A 14384-nucleotide genomic window follows, 5' to 3' on the forward strand; every position below is an offset into this window, starting at 1 on the left:
ATCTAATCGAGGGGTTCGGGGTGGTTTATATATTGAATAACAGATACCAGGGAGTGTGTAACAGACTGGGATCTAATTGAGGGGTTCAGGGGGTTTATATATAGAATAACTGATACCTGGGAGTGAGTAACAGACTGGAATCTAATCGAGGGGATCTGGGTGGTTTATATATAGAATAACAGATACCCGGGAGTGAGTTACAGACTGGAATCTAATCGAGGGTTTTGGGGTGATTTATTTATTGAATAACAGATACCTGGGAGTGAGTTACAGACTGGAATGTAATCGAGGGGTTCTGGGTGGTTTATATATAGAATAACAGATACCTGGAAGTGAGTTGCAGACTGGAATCTAATCGACAGGATTGGGGGGTGGTTTATATATAGAATAACAGATACCCGGGAGTGAGTTACAGACTGGAATTTAATCGAATGGTTTGGGGGCATTTATATACAGAATAACAGATACCCGGGAGTGAGTTACAGACTGGAATCTAATCGAATGGTTCGGGGTGTTTACATATAGAGTAACAGATACCCGGGAGTTAATTACAGAGTGGAATCTAATCAAGTGGTTCACAGTGGTTTATATATTGAATAACAGATATCCGGGAGTGAGTTACAGAGTGGAATTTAATTGAGTGGTTTGGGGGCGTTTAAAAACAGAATAACAGATACTCGGCAGTGAGGTACAGATTGGAATCTAATCGAGGGTTTCAGGGTGGTTTATATATAGAATAACAGATGCCCGGGTCTGAGTTACATACTAGAATCTAATCGAGGGGTTCGGGGGGTTTATATATAGAATAACAGATACCTGGAATTGAGTTACAGACTGGAATCTAATCGAGGGGTTCGGGGTGATTTATATATAGAATAACAGATAACCGGGTCTGAGTTACAGACTGGAATCGAATCGAGCGGTTCGGGGGGGGTTTGTATATAGAACAACAGATACCCGGGAGTGAGTTACAGACTGGAATCTAACTGAGGGGTTCGGGGGAGGTTTATATATAGAATAACATATACCCAGGAGTGAGTTACAGACTGGAATCTAATCAAGGGGTTTGGGTGGTTTATATATAGAATAACAGATGCCCGGGATTGAGTTACAGTCTGGAATCTAATCGCAGGTTTCGGGGTGGTTTATATATAGAATAACAGATACCCGGGAGTGAGTTACAGACTGGAATCTAATCGAATGGTTCGGTGGTTTACATATAGAATTACACATATCCGGGATTGAGTTACAGTCTGGAATCTAATCGCAGGTTTCGGGGTGGTTTATATATAGAATAACAGATATCCGGGAGTGAGTTACAGACTGGAATCTAATCGAATGGTTCGATGGGTTTACATATAGAATTACACATATCCGGGAGTGAGTTACAGACTGGAAACTAATTGAGGGGTTCGGGGTGGTTTATATGTAGAATAACAGATACCCGGGAGTGAGTTCCAGACTGGAATCTAATCGAGGGGTTCGGCGGGGTTTATATATAGAATAACCTACACGGAACTGAGTTCCAGACTGGAATCGAATCGAGCAGTTCGGTGTGGATTATATATAGAATAACAGATATTCGGGAGTGAGTTACAGACTGGAATCTAATCGTGGGGTTCGGGGTGATTTATATATAGAATAACAGATACCCGGGAGTGTGTAACAGACTGGAATCAAATTGAGTGGTTCAGGGGGGTTTTATATAGAATAACAGATACCCGGGAGTGTGTAACAGACTGGAATCAAATCGAGTGGTTCAGGGGGGTTTTATATAGAATAACAGATACCCGGGAGTGAGTTTCAGACTGGAATCTAATCGAGGGGTTTGGGGTGGTTTATAAATAGAATAACAGATACCGGGAGTGAGTTACAGACTGGAATCTAATCGAGGGGTTCACAGTGGTTTATATATAAAACAAAAGATACCCGGGAGTGAGTTACAGACTGGAATTTAATCGAATGGTTTGGGGGCATTTATATACAGAATAACAGATACCCAGGAGTGAGTTACAGACTGGAATCTAATCGAATGGTTCGGTGTGTTTACATATAGAGTAACAGATACCCGGGAGTTAATTACAGAGTGGAATCTAATCAAGTGGTTCACAGTGGTTTATATATTGAATAACAGATATCCGGGAGTGAGTTACAGAGTGGAATTTAATTGAGTGGTTTGGGGGCGTTTAAAAACAGAATAACAGATACTCGGCAGTGAGGTACAGATTGGAATCTAATCGAGGGTTTCAGGGTGGTTTATATATAGAATAACAGATGCCCGGGTCTGAGTTACATACTAGAATCTAATCGAGGGGTTCGGGGGGTTTATATATAGAATAACAGATACCTGGAATTGAGTTACAGACTGGAATCTAATCGAGGGGTTCAGGGTGATTTATATATAGAATAACAGATAACCGGGTCTGAGTTACAGACTGGAATCGAATCGAGCGGTTCGGGGGGGTTTGTATATAGAACAACAGATACCCGGGAGTGAGTTACAGACTGGAATCTAACTGAGGGGTTCGGGGGAGGTTTATATATAGAATAACAGATACCCGGGAGTGAGTTACAGACTGGAATCGAATCGAGCGGTTCGGGGGGGTTTGTATATAGAACAACAGATACCCGGGAGTGAGTTACAGACTGGAATCTAACTGAGGGGTTCGGGGGAGGTTTATATATAGAATAACAGATACCCGGGAGTGAGTTACAGACTGGAATCTAATCGAGGGGTTCGGCGGGGTTTATATATAGAATAACCTACACGGAACTGAGTTACAGACTGGAATCGAATCGAGCAGTTCGGTGTGGATTATATATAGAATAACAAATATTCGGGAGTGAGTTACAGACTGGAATCTAATCGAGTGGATTGGGGGTGGTTTATATATAGAATATCGGATACCCCGGAGTGAGTTAGACTGGAATCCAATTGAGGGTTTCGGGGTGGTTTATATATAGAATAACAGATACCCAGGAGTGAGTTACCGACTGGATTCTAATCGAGGGGTTCGGGATGGTTTATATATAGAATAACGGATAACCGGGAGTCAGTTACAGACTGGAATCTAATCGAGGGGTTTGGAGGGTTTATACATAGGATAACAGATACCCGGGAGTGAGTTACAGACTGGGATCTAATCGAGGGGCTCGGGGTGGTTTATATATAGAATAACAGATACCCAGGAGTGAGTTACAGACTGGAATACAATCGAGGGGCTCACGGGGGTGATTTATATATAGAATAACAGATACCGGGGAGTGAGTTACAGACTGGAATCTAATCAAGGGGTTTGGGTGGTTTGTATATAGAATAACAGATATCCGGGAGTGAGTTGCAGACTGGAATCTAATCGAGTGGATTGGGGGTGATGTACATATAGAATAACAGATACCCGGAAGTGAGTTACTGACTGGAATCTAATCGAGGTGTTCGGGGTGGTTTATATATAGAATAATAGATACCTGGAAGTGATTTACAGACTGGAATCTAATCGAGGGGTTCGGGGTGGTTTATATATTGAATAACAGATACCCGGGAGTGTGTAACAGACTGGGATCTAATTGAGGGGTTCAGGGGGTTTATATATGGAATAACTGATACCTGGGAGTGAGTAACAGACTGGAATCTAATCGAGGGGATCTGGGTGGTTTATATATAGAATAACAGATACCCGGGAGTGAGTTACAGACTGGAATCTAATCGAGGGTTTTGGGGTGATTTATTTATTGAATAACAGATACCTGGGAGTGAGTTACAGACAGGAATGTAATCGAGGGGTTCTGGGTGGTTTATATATAGAATAACAGATACCTGGAAGTGAGTTGCAGACTGGAATCTAATCGACAGGATTGGGGGGTGGTTTATATATAGAATAACAGATACCCGGGAGTGAGTTACTGACTGGAATCTAATCGAGGGTTCAGGGTGGTTTACATATAGAATAACAGATACCCGGGAGTGAGTTTCAGACTGGAATCTAATCGAGGGGTTTGGGGTGGTTTATAAATAGAATAACAGATACCCGGGAGTGAGTTACAGACTGGAATCTAATCGAGGGGTTCACAGTGGTTTATATATAGAATAACAGATATCCGGGAGTGAGGTACAGACTGGAATCTAATCGAGTGGTTTGCGGGCGTTTATATATAGAATAACAGATGCCCGGGATTGAGTTACAGTCTGGAATCTAATCGCAGGTTTCGGGGTGATTTATATATAGAATAACAGATACCCGGGAGTGAGTTACAGACTGGAATCTAATCGAATGGTTCGATGGGTTTACATATAGAATTACAGATATCCGGGAGTGAGTTACAGACTGGAATCTAATTGAGGGGTTCGGGGTGGTTTATATGTAGAATAACAGATACCCGGGAGTGAGTTCCGGACTGGAATCTAATTGAGGGGTTCGGCGGAGTTTATATATAGAATAACCTACACGGAACTGAGTTACAGACTGGAATCGAATCGAGCAGTTCGGTGTGGATTATATATAGAATAACAGATATTCGGGAGTGAGTTACAGACTGGAATCTAATCGAGGGGTTCAGGGGGTTTATATATAGAATAACAGATACCCGGGAGTGAGTAACAGACTGGAATATAATCGTGGGGTTCGGGGTGATTTATATATAGAATAACAGATACCCAGGAGTGAATTACAGAGTGGAACCTAATCAAGGGGTTCACAGTGGTTTATATATTGAATAACAGATATCCTGGAGTGAGTTACAGACTGGAATCGGATCGAGCAGTTCGGGGTGGTTTATATATAGAATAACAGATACCCGAGTGTGAGTTACAGACTGGAATCTAATCGAGGATTTCGGGGTGGTTTATTTATAGAATAACATATACACGGGAGTGAGTTTCAGACTGGAATCTAATCAACGGGTTTGGGTGGTTTATATATAGAATAACAGATACCCGGGAGTGAGTTACAGACTGGAATCTAATCGAGGGGTTCGGGGGGTTGATACATAGAATAACAGATACCCGGGAGTGAGTTATAGACCGGAATCTAATCGAGGGGCTCGGGGTGCTTTACATATAGAATAACAGATACCCGGGAGTGAGTTACCAACTGGGATCTAATCGACGGGTTCAGGGTGGTTTATATATTGAATAACAGATACCCGGGAGTGTGTAACAGACTGGAATCAAATCGAGTGGTTCAGGGGGGTTTTATATAGAATAACAGATACCCGGAAGTGAGTTACAGACTGGAATATAATCGAGTGGATTGGGGGTGGTATAAAAAAAGAATAACAGATACCCGGGAGTGAGTTACAGACTGGAATCTAATCGAATGGTTCGGGGTGGTTTATATATAGAATAACAGATACCCGGGTCAGAGTTCCAGACCGGAATCTAAGCGAGGGGTTCGGCGGGGTTTATATATAGAATAACAGATACCCGGAAGTGTTAGAGACTGGAATCTAGTCGAGGGGCACAGGGTGGTTTATCTATAGAATAACAGATATTCGGGAGTGAGTTACAGACTGGAATCTAATCGAGGGGTTCGGAGGGTTTATACATAGAATAACAGATACCCGGGAGTGAGTTACAAACTGGGATCTAATCGAGGGGCTCGGGGTGGTTTATTTATAGAATAACAGATACCCAGGAGTGAGTTACAGACTGGAATATAATCGAGGGGCTCACGGGGGTGATTTATATATAGAATAACAGATACCGGGGAGTGAGTTACAGACTGGGATCTAATCAAGGGGTTTGGGTGGTTTGAATATAGAATAACAGATATCCGGGAGTGAGTTGCAGACTGGAATTTAATCGAGTGGATTGGGGGTGGTGTACATATAGAATAACAGATACCCGGAAGGGAGTTACTGACTGGAATCTAATCGAGGTGTTCGGGGTGGTTTATATATAGAATAATAGATACCTGGAAGTGAGTTACAGACTGGAATCTAATCGAGGGGTTCGGGGTGGTTTATATATTGAATAACAGATACCAGGGAGTGTGTAACAGACTGGGATCTAATTGAGGGGTTCAGGGGGTTTATATATAGAATAACTGATACCTGGGAGTGAGTAACAGACTGGAATCTAATCGAGGGGATCTGGGTGGTTTATATATAGAATAACAGATACCCGGGAGTGAGTTACAGACTGGAATCTAATCGAGGGTTTTGGGGTGATTTATTTATTGAATAACAGATACCTGGGAGTGAGTTACAGACTGGAATGTAATCGAGGGGTTCTGGGTGGTTTATATATAGAATAACAGATACCTGGAAGTGAGTTGCAGACTGGAATCTAATCGACAGGATTGGGGGGTGGTTTATATATAGAATAACAGATACCCGGGAGTGAGTTACAGACTGGAATTTAATCGAATGGTTTGGGGGCATTTATATACAGAATAACAGATACCCGGGAGTGAGTTACAGACTGGAATCTAATCGAATGGTTCGGGGTGTTTACATATAGAGTAACAGATACCCGGGAGTTAATTACAGAGTGGAATCTAATCAAGTGGTTCACAGTGGTTTATATATTGAATAACAGATATCCGGGAGTGAGTTACAGAGTGGAATTTAATTGAGTGGTTTGGGGGCGTTTAAAAACAGAATAACAGATACTCGGCAGTGAGGTACAGATTGGAATCTAATCGAGGGTTTCAGGGTGGTTTATATATAGAATAACAGATGCCCGGGTCTGAGTTACATACTAGAATCTAATCGAGGGGTTCGGGGGGTTTATATATAGAATAACAGATACCTGGAATTGAGTTACAGACTGGAATCTAATCGAGGGGTTCGGGGTGATTTATATATAGAATAACAGATAACCGGGTCTGAGTTACAGACTGGAATCGAATCGAGCGGTTCGGGGGGGGTTTGTATATAGAACAACAGATACCCGGGAGTGAGTTACAGACTGGAATCTAACTGAGGGGTTCGGGGGAGGTTTATATATAGAATAACATATACCCAGGAGTGAGTTACAGACTGGAATCTAATCAAGGGGTTTGGGTGGTTTATATATAGAATAACAGATGCCCGGGATTGAGTTACAGTCTGGAATCTAATCGCAGGTTTCGGGGTGGTTTATATATAGAATAACAGATACCCGGGAGTGAGTTACAGACTGGAATCTAATCGAATGGTTCGGTGGGTTTACATATAGAATTACACATATCCGGGATTGAGTTACAGTCTGGAATCTAATCGCAGGTTTCGGGGTGGTTTATATATAGAATAACAGATATCCGGGAGTGAGTTACAGACTGGAATCTAATCGAATGGTTCGATGGGTTTACATATAGAATTACACATATCCGGGAGTGAGTTACAGACTGGAAACTAATTGAGGGGTTCGGGGTGGTTTATATGTAGAATAACAGATACCCGGGAGTGAGTTCCAGACTGGAATCTAATCGAGGGGTTCGGCGGGGTTTATATATAGAATAACCTACACGGAACTGAGTTCCAGACTGGAATCGAATCGAGCAGTTCGGTGTGGATTATATATAGAATAACAGATATTCGGGAGTGAGTTACAGACTGGAATCTAATCGTGGGGTTCGGGGTGATTTATATATAGAATAACAGATACCCGGGAGTGTGTAACAGACTGGAATCAAATTGAGTGGTTCAGGGGGGTTTTATATAGAATAACAGATACCCGGGAGTGTGTAACAGACTGGAATCAAATCGAGTGGTTCAGGGGGGTTTTATATAGAATAACAGATACCCGGGAGTGAGTTTCAGACTGGAATCTAATCGAGGGGTTTGGGGTGGTTTATAAATAGAATAACAGATACCGGGAGTGAGTTACAGACTGGAATCTAATCGAGGGGTTCACAGTGGTTTATATATAAAACAAAAGATACCCGGGAGTGAGTTACAGACTGGAATTTAATCGAATGGTTTGGGGGCATTTATATACAGAATAACAGATACCCAGGAGTGAGTTACAGACTGGAATCTAATCGAATGGTTCGGTGTGTTTACATATAGAGTAACAGATACCCGGGAGTTAATTACAGAGTGGAATCTAATCAAGTGGTTCACAGTGGTTTATATATTGAATAACAGATATCCGGGAGTGAGTTACAGAGTGGAATTTAATTGAGTGGTTTGGGGGCGTTTAAAAACAGAATAACAGATACTCGGCAGTGAGGTACAGATTGGAATCTAATCGAGGGTTTCAGGGTGGTTTATATATAGAATAACAGATGCCCGGGTCTGAGTTACATACTAGAATCTAATCGAGGGGTTCGGGGGGTTTATATATAGAATAACAGATACCTGGAATTGAGTTACAGACTGGAATCTAATCGAGGGGTTCAGGGTGATTTATATATAGAATAACAGATAACCGGGTCTGAGTTACAGACTGGAATCGAATCGAGCGGTTCGGGGGGGTTTGTATATAGAACAACAGATACCCGGGAGTGAGTTACAGACTGGAATCTAACTGAGGGGTTCGGGGGAGGTTTATATATAGAATAACAGATACCCGGGAGTGAGTTACAGACTGGAATCTAATCGAGCGGTTCGGGGGGGTTTTGTATATAGAACAACAGATACCCGGGAGTGAGTTACAGACTGGAATCTAACTGAGGGGTTCGGGGGAGGTTTATATATAGAATAACAGATACCCGGGAGTGAGTTACAGACTGGAATCTAATCGAGGGGTTCGGCGGGGTTTATATATAGAATAACCTACACGGAACTGAGTTACAGACTGGAATCGAATCGAGCAGTTCGGTGTGGATTATATATAGAATAACAAATATTCGGGAGTGAGTTACAGACTGGAATCTAATCGAGTGGATTGGGGGTGGTTTATATATAGAATATCGGATACCCCGGAGTGAGTTAGACTGGAATCCAATTGAGGGTTTCGGGGTGGTTTATATATAGAATAACAGATACCCAGGAGTGAGTTACCGACTGGATTCTAATCGAGGGGTTCGGGATGGTTTATATATAGAATAACGGATAACCGGGAGTCAGTTACAGACTGGAATCTAATCGAGGGGTTTGGAGGGTTTATACATAGGATAACAGATACCCGGGAGTGAGTTACAGACTGGGATCTAATCGAGGGGCTCGGGGTGGTTTATATATAGAATAACAGATACCCAGGAGTGAGTTACAGACTGGAATACAATCGAGGGGCTCACGGGGGTGATTTATATATAGAATAACAGATACCGGGGAGTGAGTTACAGACTGGAATCTAATCAAGGGGTTTGGGTGGTTTGTATATAGAATAACAGATATCCGGGAGTGAGTTGCAGACTGGAATCTAATCGAGTGGATTGGGGGTGATGTACATATAGAATAACAGATACCCGGAAGTGAGTTACTGACTGGAATCTAATCGAGGTGTTCGGGGTGGTTTATATATAGAATAATAGATACCTGGAAGTGATTTACAGACTGGAATCTAATCGAGGGGTTCGGGGTGGTTTATATATTGAATAACAGATACCCGGGAGTGTGTAACAGACTGGGATCTAATTGAGGGGTTCAGGGGGTTTATATATGGAATAACTGATACCTGGGAGTGAGTAACAGACTGGAATCTAATCGAGGGGATCTGGGTGGTTTATATATAGAATAACAGATACCCGGGAGTGAGTTACAGACTGGAATCTAATCGAGGGTTTTGGGGTGATTTATTTATTGAATAACAGATACCTGGGAGTGAGTTACAGACAGGAATGTAATCGAGGGGTTCTGGGTGGTTTATATATAGAATAACAGATACCTGGAAGTGAGTTGCAGACTGGAATCTAATCGACAGGATTGGGGGGTGGTTTATATATAGAATAACAGATACCCGGGAGTGAGTTACTGACTGGAATCTAATCGAGGGTTCAGGGTGGTTTACATATAGAATAACAGATACCCGGGAGTGAGTTTCAGACTGGAATCTAATCGAGGGGTTTGGGGTGGTTTATAAATAGAATAACAGATACCCGGGAGTGAGTTACAGACTGGAATCTAATCGAGGGGGTTCACAGTGGTTTATATATAGAATAACAGATATCCGGGAGTGAGGTACAGACTGGAATCTAATCGAGTGGTTTGCGGGCGTTTATATATAGAATAACAGATGCCCGGGATTGAGTTACAGTCTGGAATCTAATCGCAGGTTTCGGGGTGATTTATATATAGAATAACAGATACCCGGGAGTGAGTTACAGACTGGAATCTAATCGAATGGTTCGATGGGTTTACATATAGAATTACAGATATCCGGGAGTGAGTTACAGACTGGAATCTAATTGAGGGGTTCGGGGTGGTTTATATGTAGAATAACAGATACCCGGGAGTGAGTTCCGGACTGGAATCTAATTGAGGGGTTCGGCGGAGTTTATATATAGAATAACCTACACGGAACTGAGTTACAGACTGGAATCGAATCGAGCAGTTCGGTGTGGATTATATATAGAATAACAGATATTCGGGAGTGAGTTACAGACTGGAATCTAATCGAGGGGTTCAGGGGGTTTATATATAGAATAACAGATACCCGGGAGTGAGTAACAGACTGGAATATAATCGTGGGGTTCGGGGTGATTTATATATAGAATAACAGATACCCAGGAGTGAATTACAGAGTGGAACCTAATCAAGGGGTTCACAGTGGTTTATATATTGAATAACAGATATCCTGGAGTGAGTTACAGACTGGAATCGGATCGAGCAGTTCGGGGTGGTTTATATATAGAATAACAGATACCCGAGTGTGAGTTACAGACTGGAATCTAATCGAGGATTTCGGGGTGGTTTATTTATAGAATAACATATACACGGGAGTGAGTTTCAGACTGGAATCTAATCAACGGGTTTGGGTGGTTTATATATAGAATAACAGATACCCGGGAGTGAGTTACAGACTGGAATCTAATCGAGGGGTTCGGGGGGTTGATACATAGAATAACAGATACCCGGGAGTGAGTTATAGACCGGAATCTAATCGAGGGGCTCGGGGTGCTTTACATATAGAATAACAGATACCCGGGAGTGAGTTACCAACTGGGATCTAATCGACGGGTTCAGGGTGGTTTATATATTGAATAACAGATACCCGGGAGTGTGTAACAGACTGGAATCAAATCGAGTGGTTCAGGGGGTTTTATATAGAATAACAGATACCCGGAAGTGAGTTACAGACTGGAATATAATCGAGTGGATTGGGGGTGGTATAAAAAAAGAATAACAGATACCCGGGAGTGAGTTACAGACTGGAATCTAATCGAATGGTTCGGGGTGGTTTATATATAGAATAACAGATACCCGGGTCAGAGTTCCAGACCGGAATCTAAGCGAGGGGTTCGGCGGGGTTTATATATAGAATAACAGATACCCGGAAGTGTTAGAGACTGGAATCTAGTCGAGGGGCACAGGGTGGTTTATCTATAGAATAACAGATATTCGGGAGTGAGTTACAGACTGGAATCTAATCGAGGGGTTCGGAGGGTTTATACATAGAATAACAGATACCCGGGAGTGAGTTACAAACTGGGATCTAATCGAGGGGCTCGGGTGGTTTATTTATAGAATAACAGATACCCAGGAGTGAGTTACAGACTGGAATATAATCGAGGGGCTCACGGGGGTGATTTATATATAGAATAACAGATACCGGGGAGTGAGTTACAGACTGGGATCTAATCAAGGGGTTTGGGTGGTTTGAATATAGAATAACAGATATCCGGGAGTGAGTTGCAGACTGGAATTTAATTGAGTGGATTGGGGGTGGTGTACATATAGAATAACAGATACCCGGAAGGGAGTTACTGACTGGAATCTAATCGAGGTGTTCGGGGTGGTTTATATATAGAATAATAGATACCTGGAAGTGAGTTACAGACTGGAATCTAATCGAGGGGTTCGGGGTGGTTTATATATTGAATAACAGATACCCGGGAGTGTGTAACAGACTGGGATCTAATTGAGGGGTTCAGGGGGTTTATATATAGAATAACTGATACCTGGGAGTGTGTAACAGACTGGAATCTAATCGAGGGGATCTGGGTGGTTTATATATAGAATAACAGATACCCGGGAGTGAGTTACAGACTGGAATCTAATCGAGGGTTTTGGGGTGATTTATTTATTGAATAACAGATACCTGGGAGTGAGTTACAGACTGGAATGTAATCGAGGGGTTCTGGGTGGTTTATATATAGAATAACAGATACCTGGAAGTGAGTTGCAGACTGGAATCTAATCGACAGGATTGGGGGGTGGTTTATATATAGAATAACAGATACCCGGGAGTGAGTTACAGACTGGAATTTAATCGAATGGTTTGGGGGCATTTATATACAGAATAACAGATACCCAGGAGTGAGTTACAGACTGGAATCTAATCGAATGGTTCGGGGTGTTTACATATAGAGTAACAGATACCCGGGAGGTAATTACAGAGTGGAATCTAATCAAGTGGTTCACAGTGGTTTATATATTGAATAACAGATATCCGGGAGTGAGTTACAGAGTGGAATTTAATTGAGTGGTTTGGGGGCGTTTAAAAACAGAATAACAGATACTCGGCAGTGAGGTACAGATTGGAATCTAATCGAGGGTTTCAGGGTGGTTTATATATAGAATAACAGATGCCCGGGTCTGAGTTACATACTAGAATCTAATCGAGGGGTTCGGGGGGTTTATATATAGAACAACAGATACCCGGGAGTGAGTTACAGACTGGAATCTAATCAAGGGGTTCGGGGTGGTTTATATATAGAATAACAGATAACCGGGAGTGAGTTACAGACTGGAATCTAATCGCAGGTTTCGGTGTGGATTATATATAGAATAACAGATATTCGGGAGTGAGTTACAGACTGGAATCTAATCGGGGGGCTCAGGGTGGTTTATATATAGAATAACAGATACCCGGGAGTGAGTTACAGACTGGAATCTGATTGGCGGACGGGTTTTGGGGAACGAGGGTGTCTCTGGATAGCCACGGTGACACCCGGGTTTCCGGAATGTTTTCCAGGTCCTCCTCTCGGGGCAGCCCGAACCTGAGCCGTATCAGTCCGGACTCTCCATGTGGCCGCTTCTCGCCGGACCCCGCAGATCGCCGCCCGCCTTCGCTCGAGGACGATGGGCTGCCCCTCGCCCGGGGGGTCTTCGAACCCCGGAACCTGCTCAGCCTGTTCGACGAGTCGATGGAGGGCGACTGAACCGTGGCCTGTTCAGTTGCTGTGTTGGGGGAGGGGGAGCGGTGGGTGCGGGGAAAGAGATGTCCGGTCCCTCCCCCCGCCCCCTCCCTCGTCCCTCCCCCCCAACGTCCCTCCCCCCGCCCCCTCCCTCGTCCCTCCCCCTCGCACGTCCCCCCATCTCCCCCTCCCTCGTCCCTCCCCCGCCCCCTCCCACGTCCCTCCCCCCCAACGTCCCTCCCCCCGCCCCCTCCCTCGTCCCTCCCCCTCCCTCGTCCCTCCCCCCCAACGTCCCTCCCCCCCGCCCCCTCCCTCGTCCCTCCCCCTCGCACGTCCCCCCATCTCCCCCTCCCTCGTCCCTCCCCCTCCCTCGTCCCTCCCCCCGCCCCCTCCCACGTCCCTCCCCCCCAACGTCCCTCCCCCCGCCCCCTCCCTCGTCCCTCCCCCTCCCTCGTCCCTCCCCCCCAACGTCCCTCCCCCCGCCCCCTCCCTCGTCCCTCCCCCTCCCTCGTCCCTCCCCCCGCCCCCTCCCTCGTCCCTCCCCCTCCCTCGTCCCTCCCCCCGCCCCCTCCCACGTCCCTCCCCCCCAACGTCCCTCCCCCCGCCCCCTCCCTCGTCCCTCCCCCTCCCTCGTCCCTCCCCCTCGCACGTCCCCCTCCCCTCCCACGTCCCCCCATCTCCCCCTCCCTCGTCCCTCCCCCTCCCTCGTCCCTCCCCCCCAACGTCCCTCACCCCGCCCCCTCCCTCCCACGTCCCTCCCCCCGCCCACTTCCACATCCCTCCCACATCCCCCCATCTCCCCCTCCCTCGTCCCTCCCCCTCCCCTCCCTCGTCCCTCCCCCTCCCACATCCCTCCCCCTCCCCTCCCACGTCCCTCCCCCTCCCCTCCCCTCCCACGTCCTTCCCCCTCCTCTCCCTCCCCTCCCACGTCCCTCCCCTCCCACGTCCCTCCCCTCCCACGACCCTCCCCCTCCCCTCCACCTCCCCTCCCCTTCCACGACCCTCCCCCTCCCACAAATCCTCCCCCTCAACCTGCCGTCCTTGCCCATCGCCATCTGAGACTGTGTGCTCACTGGCGCCACCTTCAGGCTGGTTTGGGGGGGGATGAAGGCAGCGCTCGGGTGGGAGGTGAGCTGCAGAGTGGGTGTGGAGGGCATGGTCATTGGGAGAGATCACATTGTGACCAGTGGTGGGCTGATTTTAACAAGGGAGAGCCGC

The 14384-nt window shown here is 45.3% G+C and overlaps 1 protein-coding gene across 1 annotated transcript in view; it reads left to right on the forward strand.

Moving 5' to 3' along the window:
* pkmyt1 (protein kinase, membrane associated tyrosine/threonine 1) overlaps positions 1 to 13259 on the forward strand; it is a 56765-nt gene extending 43506 nt beyond the window's left edge. The window contains exon 8 of the mRNA XM_041180041.1: positions 13004 to 13259. Within this exon, the coding sequence (XP_041035975.1) occupies positions 13004 to 13190 (187 nt within the window). The 3' untranslated portion in view covers positions 13191 to 13259. The remainder of the gene's footprint in view (positions 1 to 13003) is intronic.
* Positions 13260 to 14384: the final 1125 nt, after the last annotated feature.

Source organism: Carcharodon carcharias, chromosome 38 (genome assembly GCF_017639515.1).
Source record: "Carcharodon carcharias isolate sCarCar2 chromosome 38, sCarCar2.pri, whole genome shotgun sequence".
In the NCBI taxonomy this organism is placed as follows: Eukaryota; Metazoa; Chordata; class Chondrichthyes; order Lamniformes; family Lamnidae; genus Carcharodon; species Carcharodon carcharias.